A 16,381-nucleotide genomic window follows, 5' to 3' on the forward strand; every position below is an offset into this window, starting at 1 on the left:
GTGTCTATTGTCTAGTAAAGCCTAGTAAGTGTTAATGATGTTCACGGTGATGATCACAAGAAACGGTGAGAGATTGGAAATTCATGATCAGACACTACTTGAACATCACTTGGGAAAATAGACCTTAAAAGAAGACCATATTTGGGGATTCCCTGGTGGTCTAGTGGATAGGATTCTATGCTCTTGCTGCTAAGGGCCCAGGTTCAATCCGTGGTATGGGAACTATGATCCCATAAGCCATGAGGCATGGCCAAAAAAAAAAAAATTCCTATATTCGTGTGAATTGAACTGAAATTCCATATAAGGATTTTTTCTTAAGTCTTCAGTCAAAATTAATGAAAACCTTTATTTTTTCTTATTTCAGAGCTAATATAAATTCATTTGTAAATATTAGATAATACATTTGGAGAAGGCAATGGCAACCCACTCCAGTACTCTTGTCTGGAAAATCCCATGGGCAGAGGAGCCTGGTAGGCTGCATTCCACGAGGTCGCTAAGAGTAGGACATGACTAAGCGACGTCAGTTTCGCTTTTCACTTTCATGCATTGGAGAAGGAGATGGCAGCCCACTCCAGTGTTCTTGCCTGGAGAATCCCAGGGATGGGGGAGCCTGGTGGGCTGCCGTCTATGGGGTCACACAGAGTCAGACACGACTGAAGCGACTTAGCAGCAGTAGCAGCAGCAGATAATACATTATTACAAAAGAGAATAAAAAATTACCTGTGATCCTACATTCAAATATTAGTCAGGTATTCTATGTCCTTGATTCCTTGTATAAACTTTCCACTTTAGTTGGGCCAGTTTCTCCTTGTCCCCAGAATGTATATTCTGTATGAATGCTGAATAATTTTTTTTTATCTTTAATACTTGGATTTACTACTCATAATTTCATTTGCTTGTGATGCAATATATTTTTCTATTCTAAACTAAGAGAATAGACTTCTAATTACAACTAGGGAGTATGTACATAATTAATAAGAACCAAATTTAGAATAGACACTAGAATTTACTGCAGGGTCTGAATCTAAGTATATGATTCAATTTAGTTCAGTCACTCAGTCATGTCTGACTCTTTGTGACCCCATGGACTGCAGCACACCAGGCTTTTCTGTCCATCACCAACTCTTGGAGCTTACTCAACTCATGTCCATCCAATGATCTCATCCTCTGTCATCCCCTTCTCCTCCTGCCTTCAATCTTTCCCAGCATCAGGGCCTCTTCCAATGAGTCAGTTCTTTGCATCAGGTGGCCAAAGTATTGGAGTTTCAGCGTCAACATCAGTCCTTCCAATGAACATTCAGGACTGATTGCCTTTAGTATGGACTGGTTGGATCTCCTTGCAGTATATGATTGTATGATGCCTATTTTACAATGATATTATAGCAACATGAAAATGTCTTTTATGAGATGAGTTTCAGAATTGCTGTTTTGTGGAAAAGAATTAACAAATGTAAGCTTGTGTGTTTGTTAAATACATTTGAACTTTGCAAGAGGTTTTTTAAAATATATATATAACTTTATTTATTTTTGATTATACTGAGTCTTTGTTGCTGCTGAGGTTTTTCTCTAGTTTTGGTGATGGACAATACTGAGTAGTTGAGGTACATGGATGTCTCATTGCAGTACTGGCTCTTGTTTCAAGCTCTGGAGTGTTCAAGGTCCAGTAATTGCAGCATGTGGGCTCAGTAGTTTTGGCTGCCAGGCAAGACTGTGGCACACAAGCTTAGTTGCTCCACAGCATGTGGGATCTCTCCAGATCAGGGGTCGAACCTCTGTCTCTTCCATTGGCATTCGAATTCTTTACCACTGAGCCACCATGGAAGCCCTGCAAGAGGTTTTAAAGTGTTATTTTTGCCAAAAGTCTTCCTATAAAACATATAAGGAAAAGATGCCTGAAAATAACTAAGCTTATATACACTTACCAAATGATAAACCGTTTGGGTTATTTTCGATGACTATACTCACCATAATCTGACTGTTTTCTGAATTGTATAAGAGCTTATAACTTAAAAAATGAGATCACTCAAATCTGTGGCATGGAGTGAGAGTTTCTACTAAGCTGTGTTGGCTCATACAGAATTGTCTGAACTTGACAGAACATGTGCACCAATAAATGTTCTCCCAGCTCTGCTGTTTTAGAATGAATGTAGTGAAAATTTTATAATTGGAAAAAAAAAAAGAAACCTATTTATAATTGCTCTTTGTTTTCTATTTCAGGTTGCAGACAGTAGGTTGCATGCCTCCGCCTGTGTCTTCTGCGGTGATATTAACCAAAGCAGTTGGTGGAAATGAGGTGAGTCATGGGGCTAGCTTTTTTAAACATAAGTGGGTGCTATCCTTTTATTTTATATTTTATTTATGACAAAGGAATCATATCACAGAAAATGCATAACTATAGCAGCTTATGAAAGAAGCGGGTAGATTCATGTATTAGAAAGAGGCTAAAATTGACAATAATGAGTGGAATTTAGGATTTCAAGGAGAAAAGCAAGGGAGGTGAATGAAACAGAGATAGATCGTGATTTTTCTACTTCAGTGAGAAATGAGGAGACAGAGGACAAGGAATCCAAGCCAAGGGGCTTTTACATCCAAGACTCATGAACTGAGGACACCCGCTATGGCCATTCCTCAGTTCTTAAAAAAATTTAGGGCAAACTACGGTCATGGAAAAAGGGTCAGTATAAGTTTAATGGCAGGTGAAGACGGTATTAAAAAAGGAGAAATGAGGCCAGGTTTCTAAGATGAGTTCAAAGAAATTATCCAACTGCTAGGGAACTGTAGCCAAAGAGGAGTGCTTATGTATCGGGATGGCAGTAGTCAACTGTGGGACCTACTTACAGGTGGTTCTTCTTGGCTGAGAGTCCCTATGACTTTGTACCAAGGGACTCTGCTTTGTAGTCACTTATTTCTCCTGATATCTTATCACTCAGAAAAGAATACAAATTTAAACATTTTTTAATTAATGTACTTATTTTTGGCCGCACTGGGTCTCTGTTGCTGCGTGGACTTTCTCTAGTTGCGGCGAGCAGGGGCAGTTCTCTAGTTATGGTGCTCGGGCTTCTGGTCGCGGTGGCTTCTCTTGATGCAGAGCACAGGCTCTAGGCGCCTGGCTTCAGTAGTTGCAGGGCACGGCTCAGTAGTTATGGCTTTTAGGCTCTAGAGCTCGTGGTCAGGAGTCGTGGCACGCAGACTTAGTTGCCCTGCAGCACGCAGGATCTTCCCAGACCAGGGATTGAACCTGTGTCCCCTGCGGTGGCAGGTGGATTCTTAACCGCTCGACCATCAGGGTAGTCCAAGAAAAGCATACCTTTGAGTGAGGCAGGATATATGTATTTTTAAATGGGGGATAATTGCTTTACAATTGTGTTGGTTTCTGCCATATATAGGCATGAATCAGCCATAGGTATACATATATCCCCTCCCTCTTGAATCTCTCTTACCTCTCACACTTACTGTGATTTTTACTTAATTTGCATTACCCAGTAACTAATAATGGTGAGCATTTTTATCTTTCCATGTGCTTATTTGTTATCTATGTCTTCTTTTGGGAGATGTCTACTAAAATTTTGCTTTTTACAAAATTGAGTGTTTTGCTTTCTTATTGATGAGCTTTGACAATTTTCTATATTCTGGATACAAGACCTTTATTATATATATATATATATATATATATATGCTTTGTAAATATTTTTCCCAGTCTGGTTTGTCTTTGATTTTCTAACCAGTGTCTTTTGAAGAGCAGAATGGTGGTAGAGAAACCAATAGGTGGTAAGATTCTGTATTTATTGAGTTGGCCAAAAAGTTCATTTGGGTTTTTCCGTAATGTATTTTGAAGGCACAGGATATGCTGATGGATTGGATGTGGGGTGTGAGAGAAGAAAGGGTCGAGAGTGACTTCAAGGTTTTTGATTGAGCAGCTGGAAGGATGGAGTTTGCTGAAGTGGAGAAGAGTGCTGTGTGACAGCAAATATGTGGGGTTGTTTAGTCTGGGTAGCCACAGTGTACTGTGATAACTAAGAACGGCAAAATCTCAGTTAATCATAAAGGGTTATTTCTTGCTAATGGTACCTGTCCCATGTGAGTCAGTGGGAAGATCTTTGCCATTACTAAGGAAACCTGGTTAGTGAAGGCTTATGTTTTGAAAGTACATCATCTGGATGGAGCACAAAGCATTTTAGGTGTGCCATAAGAGAGATAGAGAGATTCAGTTCAGTTCAGTCACTCAGTCGTGTCTGACTCTTTGTGACCCCATGAATCGCAGCACGCCAGGCCTCCCGGTCCATCACCAACTCCCGGAGTTCACCCAAACTCATGTGCATCGAGTCGGTGATGCCATCCAGCCATCTCATCCTCTGTTGTCCCCTAATCCTCCTGCCCTCAATCCCTCCCAGCATCAGGGTCTTTTCCAATGAGCTTGCTGCTGCTACTGCTAAGTTGTTTCAGTTGTGTCCGACTCCGTGCGACCCCATGGACTGCAGCTTACCAGGCTTCTCCAGGCAAGAACACTGGAGTGGGTTGCCATTTCCTTCTCCAATGCATGAAAGTGGAAAGTGAAAGTGAAGTCGCTCAGTCACGTCTGACTCTTAGCGACCCCATGGACTGCAGCCCACCAGGCTCCTCCATCCATGGGATTTTCCAGGCAACAGTTAGAGAACCACAAATGGACTTTTTGTTTTTCTGTTGGATGTGATATGTGGTGCTTCTGCTCACATTACACTGGCCAGAACAAGTCGTGTGGCCTTACCATATTCCTGTGCCCTCAAGGAGAGGGGAACTGGACTGATGAACACTTGTAATGTCAGCCATATGGTAAACATGGAGTACTGGTTTGTTTTTTTTTTTTTTTTGTATGTCGAGATGCCTATTACATATCCAGTTGAAGATGTCAGTGAGAAATTATAGATACAAGGGTTGAGAGTTGAGGGAGTGGCCTAAACCTGGAGATGTAAATTAGGGCATCATCAATGAATAAATGATATTTAAAGCCAAGATTGTGTATGAGATTCCATAGACAGAAAAGAGCAAAGGTTCAAGGATTGAGCCTGGCGACCCTCCAATATTAAGAGGTTAAGGCAATGAGGAATAACCAGCAAAGGCAACAGAGAGAGTATAATTAATGAGACTGAAGGAAAAACAAGAGAGCATGGTATCCAGGAAGCCAGGTGAAGAAGGGGTGTGAAGGAGGAGGATATGATGAGTGGTGTCAGATTTTGACACCAGTGCTTCCCAGATGGCGCCGGTGGTAAAGAACCTGTCTGCCAATGCAGGAGACTTAAGAGACTTGGGTTCGATCCCTGAGTAGGGAAGATCCCCTGGTGGAGGGCATGGCAATCCACTGTAGTATGCTTGCCTGGAGTACCCATAGGCTGAGGAACCTGGTGTGGTACAGTCTATAAGGGTCCCAAAGAATTGGACATGACTGAAGTAACTTAGCATGCATGCATGTCAGATTCTACTGATGGGAGTTGTGTAAATGAATTCTGAGAATTTACCATTAAATTAAGCTATGCAGAGGTTACTGTTAACCTTTAACAGACTGGTTTTGGTAGAGGGCAGGGGCAAAAGCTTGTTTGGAGTAGGCTTAAGGAAAACAGGAAGAGAAGAATTAGAGACAAGAAGTATAGACCGTGGTTATGATGTCCTTTGTGATAAAAAGGAATAGAGAAATGGGGCTATTTTTAGAGAGGGATGTGTGGTCAAGATTTACTCTTTCAGAAAGGACAGGATTTTCTATTATGATGGGAACTGTACAGTGGAGAGGGAGCTGTGGATTTAAGAGAGAGTGCTGGAGCAATTTATTTGATCAAGTGAGAGACAGTGATGTTGGGTTATATGAGCTTCAGTAGGAACTTAGACCATTTATTCATAATAATAGGAGGGAAGACAGAGTGCATGGCTATAGATCTGTATAAATGGGTTGAGGGGCACGCTTGGAAGTTTTATTCTGATGGCTTTTATTTTTTCATAACACATGAGAATGAGGGTGGGGTAAATGCTATTCATGTTTCAGATGAGAGGAGAAAATGTGGACTTGCCCTGTCGATGAGAGTGAGTCACCCGGAGAGGACAGTAGTGTTGCCAGGTAGCACCAAGGACCGGCTGAGATCAAGCCCTGCCTTTAAAGTGAAGTCAGGAGTCACGGATCTGTGTTTTCTCTAAGTGTAGGAATGGAATTGGCAGATAACTGGATTTAACCAACATCTCATTATGCCAAGAGATTCTTTCAGTTGCCACATAATTAGCGAGGTAGGGAAGTTACGAAAGTCTTGGATTAGCGCCTGCTATGATTATCTATCTATTGCCTTGAAAGAATTTGAGGAAAGGGTTAATTTGTTTAACAGTGTCATTTATCTCTTTCTAATGTGATTCCCTTAAAAACCTTTTCTTTCTCAAATGACTTTTGGCAGAAGTTCAAAGATCACTCATTTTCTTGACATTAACATGTAGCATTTGAATGTATATCTACATGTTCATCCCCCAGTGGATATTTACATTAATGTTGCATTTTAGTAATATAGAATTTATGAACATCTTCTTTGTCTTCTAGCATCATTGTTCTAGTTCTTTAATGTTTATTATGCAGTTTCATGATTATCAAGAATTTTTGAAGTCCTGGAGAGTGAGACATAATTGTTCACAAATATTGAACGCTGAGCTTCAGAAAAGAAGCTTGCAAAGTCCAGTTTGGTCATATCTTCTGATATGAAGTGAATAGACTCTTTTATTTTTATATGAAATTATGGGAGAAAACGATGTGCACAAAGATATTAGATAATTTTAAGTTTTAAGCCTTTCTAAAATTAATTGAAGAAAGTAAGGAAATCCACTAGACCATTCAGGTATGATATAAATCAAATCCCTTACGATTATACAATGGAAGTGACAGACAGATTCCAGGAATTAGATCTGATAGACAGAGTGCCTGAAGAACTATCGACAGAGGTTCCTGGCATTGTATAGGAGACAGTGCTCAAGAACATCCCCAAGAAAAAGAAATGCAAAAAGGCAAAATGATTGTCTGACAAGGCCTTACAAATAGCTGTGAAAAGAAGAAAAGTGAAAAGCAAAGGAGAGAAGGAAAGATATACCCTTTGAATGGAGAGTTCCAAAGAACAGCAAGAAGAGATAAGAAAGCCTTCCTCAGTGATCAGTGCAAAGAAATACAGGAAAACAATAGAATGGGAAAGACTAGAAATCTCTTCAAGAAAATTAGAGTTACCAAGGGAACATTTCATGCAAAGATGGTCTCGATAAAGGACAGAAACTGTATGGACTTAATAGAAGCAGAAGATATTAAGAAGAGGTGGCAAGATTACATAGAAGCACTGTACAAAAAAGGTCTTCATGACCCAGATAACCACAATTGTGTGATCACTCACCGAGAGCCAGACATCCTGGAATGTGAAGTCAAGTGGGCCTTAGGAAGCATCACTATGAACAAAGCTAATGGGGGTGATGGAATTCCAGTTGAGCTATTTCAAATCCTAAAAGATGGTGCTGTTAAAGTGCTAACAAATTTGGAAAACTCAGCAGTGGCTACAGGACTGGAAAAGGTCACTTTTCATTCCGATCCCAAAGAAAGCCAATGCCAAGGAATGCTCAAACTACCGCACAGTTGCACTCATCTCACACGCTAGTAAAGTAATACTCAAAATTCTCCAAGCCAGGCTTCAGCAGTACCTGAACCGTAAGCTTCCAGATGTTCAAGCTGGTTTTAGAAAATGCAGAGGAACCAGAGATCAAATTGCCAACATCTGCTGGATCATGGAAAAAGCAAGAGAGTTCCAGAAAAACATCTATTTCTGCTTTATTGACTATGCCAAAGCCTTTGACTGTGTGGATCACAATAAACTGTGGAAAATTCTGAAAGAGATGGGAATACCAGACCACCTGATCTGTCTCCTAAGAAATCTGTATGCAGGTCAAGAAACAACAGTTAGAATTAGACCTGGAACAACAGACTGGTTCCAAATTGGGAAAGGAGTACATCAAGGCTGTATATTGTCACCTTGCTCGTTTAACTTATATGCAGAGTACATCATGAGAAATGCTGGGCTGGATAAAGAACAAGTTGGAATCAAGATTGCCAGGAGAAATATCAATCACCTCAGATATGCAGATGACACCACCCTTATGGCAGAAAGCAAAGAGGAACTAAAGAGCCTCTTGATGAAAGTGACAGAGGAGAGTGAAAAAGCTGGCTTAAAACTCAATGTTCAGAAAACTAAGGTCATGGCATCTGGTCCCATCACTTCATGGCAAATAGATGGGGAACCAATGGAAACAGTGACAGACGTTATGGTTTTGGGCTGCAAAATCACTGCAGATGGTGACTGCAGCCATGAAATTAAAAGGCCTAGCAACTTGGAAGAAAAGCTATGACTAACCTAGACAGCATATTAAAAATCAGAGACATTACTTTGCCAATAAAGGTCCATCTAGTCAAAGCTCTGGTTTTTCCAGTAGTCATGTATGGATGTGAGAGTTGGACTATAAAGAATGCTGATTGCCAAAGAATTGATGCTTTTGAACTGTGGTGTTGGAGAAGACTCTTGAGAGTCCCTTGGACTGCAAGGAAATCCAACCAGTCCATCCTAGAGGAAATCAGTCCTGAATATTCATTGGAAGGACTGATGTTGAAGCTGAAGCTCCAATACTGTGGCCACCTGATGGGACGAGCTGACTCAATGGAAAAGACCTGGATGCTGGGAAAGATTGAAGGCAGGAGGAGAAGGGGACAACAGAAAATGAGATGGTTGGATGGTATCACTGACTCGATGGACGTGAGTCTGAGTGAACTCTGGGAGTTGGTGATGGACAGGGAGGCCTGGCGTGCTGCATTCCTGGAGTCGCAAAGAGTCACACGTGACTGAGCGACCGAACTGAACTGAACTGAAAGTACTGTTATAAGGTAACTGAGGGTAGGCTATTGTTGAAATAAATGTAAGGGAAACTTAATCTTTTGTACTGTATATTAGTAAAATCTTATCTAAGGATAGAAGGAGAAATTTTTGGTGCCTGTACATGAAAAGGTTGAAGAGTTGAGTCCAGTGTCACGTGCCGCTAGGTGAAGATTTCGATTCTATTCACTGTGATTGTCTGCTCTGCCTTGTACACAGTGGCTCTGTACCCACACAAGTACGTGTACTGGGGTACATTTCCACATTGCCCTGTTCTTTCCAACTGACCATCCTTTGCCGTGTTTGTACATTTAAGAAAACATTTTTCCTTCTAGATTCTGTTATTTCTTGACATTGACTTTATGATCTCACATACTTATATATACATCTTTAATACTTGTATTTAGCATATGCTCTCATGGGTCTCATCTATTTCTGCTTTATTGACTATGTCAAAGCCTTTGACTGTGTGGATCACAATAAACTGTGGGAAATTCTGAAAGAGATGGGAATACAAGACCACTGGACCTGCCTCTTGAGAAACCTATATGCAGGTCAGGAAGCAACAGTTAGAACTGGACATGGAACAACAGACTGGTTCCAAATAGGAAAAGGAGTAGGTCAAGGCTGTATATTGTCACCCTGCTTATTTAACTTCTATGCAGAGTACATCATGAGAAACACTGGGCTGGAAAAAGCACAAGCTGGAATCAAGATTGCTGGGAGAAATATCAATAACCTCAGATATGTAGATGACACCATCCTTATAGCAGAAAGTGAAAGTGAAAAGGAACTAAAAAACCTCTTGATGAAAGTGAAAGTGGAGAGTGAAAAAGTTGGCTTAAAGCTCAACATTCAGAAGATGAAGATCATGGCATCTGGTCCCATCACTTCATGGCAAATAGATAGGGAAACAGTAGAAACAGTGTCAGACTTTATTTTTTGGGGCTCCAAAATTCACTGCAGATGGTGATTGCAGCCATGAAATTAAAAGACGCTTACTCCTTGGAAGGAAAGTTATGACCAACCTAGATAGCATATTCAAAAGCAGAGACATTACTTTGCCAACAAAGGTCTGTCTAGTCAAGGCTATGGTTTTTCCAGTGGCCACGTATGGAGGTGAGAGTTGGACTATGAAGAAAACTGAGTGCCGAAGAATTGATGCTTTTGAACTGTGGTGTTGAAGAAGACTCTTGAGAGTCCCTTGGACTGCAAGGAGATCCAACCAGTCCATTCTGAAGGAGATCAGCCCTGGGATTTCTTTGGAAGGAATGATGCTAAAGCTGAAACTCCAGTACTTTGGCCACCTCATGTGAAGTGTTGACTCCTTGGAAAAGACTCTGCTAGGAGGGATTGTGGGCAGGTGGAGAAGGGGACGACAGAGGATGAGATGGCTGGATGGCATCACTGACTCGATGGACGTGAGTTTGAGTGAACTCCGGGAGTTGGTGATGCACAGGGAGGCCTGGCGTGCTGCGATTCATGGGGTCGCAAAGAGTCGGACACGACTGAGTGACTGAACTGAACTGAACTCATGGGTTAAAATGTGTAACTGTGTAGCCTATTTGTATTTAATGATTTGGGGGATGTATGCAGATAGAGTAGTGTCATTTGAAATGATTCTGTTCATTCATTTTGTAAAGTTATTATATAATTTAGTAGGAATTTTTTTCTGTTACTTATATACCTCTCATTGTAAATGCCTTTTCCATAAGATTGGTGGTTACAGAAAAGGTTTTGTCATGAGTTGAAAGTTATTGCCTCCCTTAAACTCACGTCTTGTCCTTTGGTGAGAATAGCCTTATTACTTTTTGTTAAAATTAAGGAACAATTTCTGCTTTGATAACCTACATCACTGTTGTTTCAGTGAGCCAACTATAAGCATTGCAGTGGCCGTGGGAACTCGGTGTGCGTGCAGAGCAGTGCATGTATGCTAGAATGCCAGCACACCCTTGAGGTATTAGATTGAGACTGTTTGAGGGTATAGCTGACTGACAGTCTTATTTTGTGGCTTTTAAATTTTAAATTACTTTCATTTAAATATTAGAAACTTGGTTAGCTTCTATTTTGTGATTGTTATTTATTCATTCCGGTGTTTTAAATGTGATTTTTCAAACTCCAGGGTTGTAGTGTGTGCTGTTCACATGGTCTGATTGGTGGTGATGGTGATTATGTGTGTGTATGTATGTGTGTGCATGAAGTTTTAGTTCCTTTTTCGAATAATAGAGAAAGTGATGACTTGGTGAACCCTATTTTCATTGTCAAGTGTAAAAAAGAAGATAGATCAAAATGTTTTCTATTCTAACTTGTGAGACGTAGGATAAACACTTTTTTTTTTCTTTTTTTTTTTTGGTTTAAAACTGTATACATTTCTCTTCCAAAGTTTGGTGGTAAAAGACATGTTTTTTTTTTTCCTCCAAAAGCCTTACATAGGTTTTAAGCCTTATAGGATTTGCTAAGAGAATCATTGCACTCAAATTCGAGTAACTTCTACCTTTTAGTAACTACCACAGGTATTTCTTAAAGAAGTTTCTTTAAAAAAAATAAAACTGGAAAATAATTTCCTGAGTTTGGAGAGAAAGTATTATGTGGTTTTCATGTTGTTGTTACAGAGGTATTTTTATTTCATTTGACACTTATACTGTTGTTTAATGAAAAAGCAAGAGGGGTAAGTGTTTGGGAAAAGATACACTGTTTTTTTTTTTTTACCTTGATATTTCATTTTTTTGCAAGCTGAAGTTGGGAATGATTCAGCTAAAAGCCATTCCTCAAAATGTGAAGTAAATATGAGGTCTTAGTTCCTGAGTAAATTTCCAAAGCTGTATAACTTTGTAAAATTGTGTGAGTCTGGGCGATGAACCAAGTAGGAGAGAAATATAATCATGGATTTCTTCCCTCAAATATTTGAAGGAAAAAAAGAAATGAAAAGCATTATAAATTAGAGACAAATCAGAGCAAGTTAGGAAGAAATATCTAGGCATATCTAAGAGTAATATTTTATGTTAAATACTTTGTTCTCTGTGTTAAGGCTAAACCTGATAATTTGAACCATGAAAATAAGACACCTTCACCACGAAAGCCGTATATTAATTATAGGCATGTTATTTATGTTGGTTTACTTTTTTGTTTGTCTCGCAAAGTGAATTCTGTAGATCGCCCACATCTGCATTACCTGGGGTGATTAGAAAAAAAAAAAAAAGAAAATCCCTAATCTCCACTTGAGACCTATTGAATTAAAATGTATAGTTGATAGGCCTCAGGATTTTCCTCTTTCTTCTTTCTTTCCTTTATTAAAATTACGAGATAGCATACCTACAGAAGGTACATAAAACATATATACAGTTTAAGGCCTAATAATAAACCCCACTGTGCCCACCATTCAACTTTAGAAATAGAATATGATAGTCATAGTACCTAAATGCCAGGTGCTAATACCTGTGTTGTTGTTTTTAATGTATTTAAAAATAAAGATAATTCTGTATTGCCCTTCAAAAAAAAAAAGAAAGAAATAGAATATGATAGTCAGCAGTAGTTCAGCAGCCTCTTCCTGTAGGCAGTGCCTTCTTCCATAGGGAGTCAAAAAGGAGACTAAGATCTGGGGCCTGCCTTCCAGAAAGCTTTCATGGAGTATGATGTTATACTATTCAAAACCTCTATTTCATGCTATAAACCTCACAGAAATAGGCAAAATAGGCTAGCATGGCTTTACATTGTCCCATATCATTAAAATCAGTTTTTCTTCTTTAGTTTAAAAAAATTCCAAGAGGTACCCCAAATGAGTTCAGCCTCTTTCAGCTGTGTGGGGCAGCCTGCAGTTCCATGTGGGATCTGGACTGCGTTTGTTCCTGTCTGCTTGTTTAGTTAAGATGGTGTGCTTCTTTTACTATAAATAGATTTAGCTGACATTTTTATTGTATTTTAGTTAGCAGGCTGAAGGATTTTAGAACCCTTTGATAGTCATGCAGAATTCTAAGTACATTTTAAAGAAAAGTTTTGATTTTAGGTATGGTACAAAGGTGACAGGTTGAAAGTGTGTGTGTGTGTGTGTGTGTGTGTGTGTGCGTGTGTGTGTGTGCATGCATGCATGTGCGCTTAATTTCAGCAATAGGGTTATTGCCCAAATTTCTTCAAAGAAAACTTAAGTGTGTCTCCTGAGCAAAGAAAATTATTACATGTGGTGAACTCTTTAAGTCATTGACGAAGGTCATGGCAGTCTGAGTGTATTTAAAAAAGGTTTTCTATCTGCTTGGAAAGCAAATGAAGCACTCATTATGAACTTAAAAATTATAGCTATGAGAAGATTTTTGCTAGAGGTGAAAGATCAAGATCATCACAGCCCAGACGGAGCCGGAAAGTTCAATTTCTGGCTGATCAGCAAGGCATGAAACATTTCAGGGTTATTTTGCATTATCAGTGGGGAGTTGATCTTGCTAATCCAATGCATGAAGATAAGATTCACTGAAACATTTATAAAGGCATTTAGAGTAGATCTGATCAGCGGAGAGAAGACTTGAAGTGAGGAGGAAATCTGATCTGTCAGTCACTGTCTCAGCTTCAGGTGTCACTGGGCTTCTGTGTGCCTTGCCTTTCTCTTCTGTGAAATGGACTTGATCACTGCCTTTGTTGGGCTTCCCATAGCACTAGTGGTAAAGAACTTGCCTGCTACTGCAGGAGACAGAGGAGACACAGGTTCAATCCCTGGGTCGAGAAAATCCCCTGGAGGAAGACATGGCAACCCACTCCGGTATTCTTGCCTAGAGAATCCCATGAACAGAGGAGCCTGGAAGATGAGAGATTGCAGAGTGGGACACAACTGAAGCAGCTTAGTACACACACACTGCCTTTGCTTGGAGTGAGAGTTTAATGGTTTTCTGGAGCAATCTTGTACAGCCTGAAAATAGCTGTCAATGTTGAGCACTCTAGCAAGCTGGCCTGTTTGTACTTTCTACGCTCCAGCCATTTTGGGGGGCTCCAAAATCACTGCAGATGGTGACTGCAGCCATGAAACTAAAAGACCCTTACTCATTGGAAGAAAAGTTATGACCAACCTAGACAGCATATTAAAAAGCAGAGACATTACTTTGCCAACAAAGTAATGTTGGCAAAGGTCCATCTAGTTAAGGCTGTGGTTTTTCCAGTACTCTTGTATGGATGTGAGAGTTGGACTATAAGGAAAGCTGAGTGCTGACGAAGTGATGCTTTTGAACTGTGGTGTTGGAGAAGACTCTTGAGAGTCCCTTGGACTGCAAGGAGATCCAACCAGTCCATCCTAAAGGAAATCAGTCCTGAATATTCATTGGAAGGACTAATGTTGAAGCTGAAACTCCAATACTTTGGCCACCTGATGCAGAGAGCTGACTCATTTGGAAAGACCCTGATGCTGGGAAAGATTGAGGGCTGGAGCAGAAGGGGATGACAGAGGATGAGATGGTTGGATGGCATCACTGACACAATGGACATGGGTTTGGGTGGACTCTGGGAGTTGGTGATGGACAGGGAAGCCTGGCGTGCTGCAGTCCACGGGGTTACAAAGAGTCAGACATGACTGAGTGGCTGAACTGAACTAAACTGAACACTCCAGCCTCCTGTGCTCTCTGGGAAATGGTAACAGTGATTCCTCTTTGACAGATGAAAGAACAGAAGTCATAGCAGCAAGGAATTCCATGTCCATATGCATCTTCCATTTCTACCGTTTAACTTTAGTCTCATTTTCGGTATTGGGTTAGCATTCTTAGGAGCCCTTGAAAGAACTGACTGTGTTTGTTTGAAGCTGCTATACAACTGGCTTGAAACATATCTAGATTTCCCAAGATTCTTTGTGTAACTTAGAATTGTTTCATTCCTTTATGCCTCAAATTAGAATTCCTCATACCTTAATGCCTCTTGTATTGTCTTCCTTTTCTACCACTCTAACCAAATGAGTCCTGTCAATGGTTGGCCATGGAATCTGTTCAGCCAATGCAGGGGCCGGTTCTCCATTCTCATCCTCCGTGACCTGATGGCAGCCTGTGATCCCATGGCTACTTGCCTCCAACTCCCTTTTCCTTCCCTGACCCTCTTCTCTCCTCATTCTGTTCCTACATCTCTCATCTCTCCTTTTCTTATCTAGCTGCTCTCCCATATGAATGGGAGAGTCTTCCAGGGACCTGATCTTGAAACACCCTGTTCCACATCGCCAGAGTCCTCTTTCTGACTCTTTCTATAGATGAAGTCATTTGACCTCCATCTTTGGGTCCAGCTCTGCCTCAGATCCAAGGACCAGTCCTGATCTTGGGTAAGAAGTACTTAACACCAGCTGAACATGCTGAGGCTCAGCATCACCACTGTGCTAACCTTGTAGCCAAGGATACACTTGCTAGGCAATCAGAGCAGGTGTTTGATTCCTCCTTTTCCCTCTGCTCACCTAGTAGTGCTCACCAGGTAAGCCCTGGATCTCTCTGAGCCTAGGTTTTCCCATTTGAGGAGCAATAGTATTTGATCATTATTTCATAGGATTGCTTACAAGGATCTCATGAAATCGTATGCAGAAGTACTTACAAGTTGTGAGGGAATATATCAAGCAGGCATCAGCATTATCCTCATTGTAGAGGTTTGTCACTGATGAAATCACCTAGTTTAGAGAGTCATTATCATTGCTTCCTCAAAGTTTGCTCTAAGTTCCTTCATTTACTCTTTTTTTTTTTTTTCTTTTGAACTTTTTATTTTGTATTGGGGTATAGCCACTTAACAGTGTTGTGATAGTTCAGCTGAACAGTGAAGGGACTTAGCCATACATATACCTGTATCCATTCTGTCCCAAACCCACCTCCCATCCAGGCTGCCACATAACATTGAGTGGAGTTTCATGTGCTGTACAATAGGTCTTTGTTGGCTATCCACTCTAAGTATAGCTGTGTGTATGTGACCATCCCAAACTCCCTAACTACTCCTTCCCTCCGGGCAACCTTCAGTTTGTTTTCTAAGTCTGTATATTTTTTTGTTTTGTAAGCAAGTGCATTTGTGTCATTTCTTTTTGGATTCCACGTGTAAGGGGTGTCATATGGTATTTCTCCTCTATCTGATGTTTCACTCGGTGTGACACTCTCTAGATCCACCTATGTTGCTGCCAGTGGCATTCTTTCTTTCCTTTTAATGGCTGAGTAATATTCCACTGTATATATGCACCACATCTTCTTTATCCATTCCTCTATCAGTGGACATTTAGGTTGCTTCCATGTCTTGGCTATTGTAAACAGTGCTGCAGTGAACATTGGGGTGACTGTATCCTTTCAGATCATGTTTTTTTTTCTCTTCTGGATACATGCCCAAGAGTGGGATTGCAGGGTCATCTGGTCACTCTATTTTTATTTTCTTAAGGAACCTCCATACTGTTCTCCATAGTGGTTGTAACAGCTTGCATTCCTGCCAACAGTGTAGGAGGGTTCCCTTCTCTCCATATCCTTTCCAGCATTTATTGTTTGTAGATATTTTGATGATATCTA

General features: G+C 40.4%; 1 protein-coding gene across 9 annotated transcripts in view; it reads left to right on the forward strand.

The window, feature by feature from the left end:
• SLC10A7 (solute carrier family 10 member 7) overlaps positions 1-16,381 on the forward strand; it is a 323,368-nt gene that overhangs the window by 25,717 nt on the left and 281,270 nt on the right. For all 9 annotated transcript variants that reach the window (XR_011561088.1, XR_011561087.1, XM_070769034.1 and 6 more), the window contains one exon: positions 2,218-2,293. Coding sequence is in view for 7 of the 9 variants with exons in the window: in XM_070769032.1 (XP_070625133.1) it covers positions 2,218-2,293 (76 nt within the window). In the remaining 2 variants the exon portion in view is untranslated. The remainder of the gene's footprint in view (positions 1-2,217; positions 2,294-16,381) is intronic.

The sequence above is a fragment of the Bos indicus genome, chromosome 17, assembly GCF_029378745.1.
Source record: "Bos indicus isolate NIAB-ARS_2022 breed Sahiwal x Tharparkar chromosome 17, NIAB-ARS_B.indTharparkar_mat_pri_1.0, whole genome shotgun sequence".
NCBI classification, from domain to species: domain Eukaryota; kingdom Metazoa; phylum Chordata; class Mammalia; order Artiodactyla; family Bovidae; genus Bos; species Bos indicus.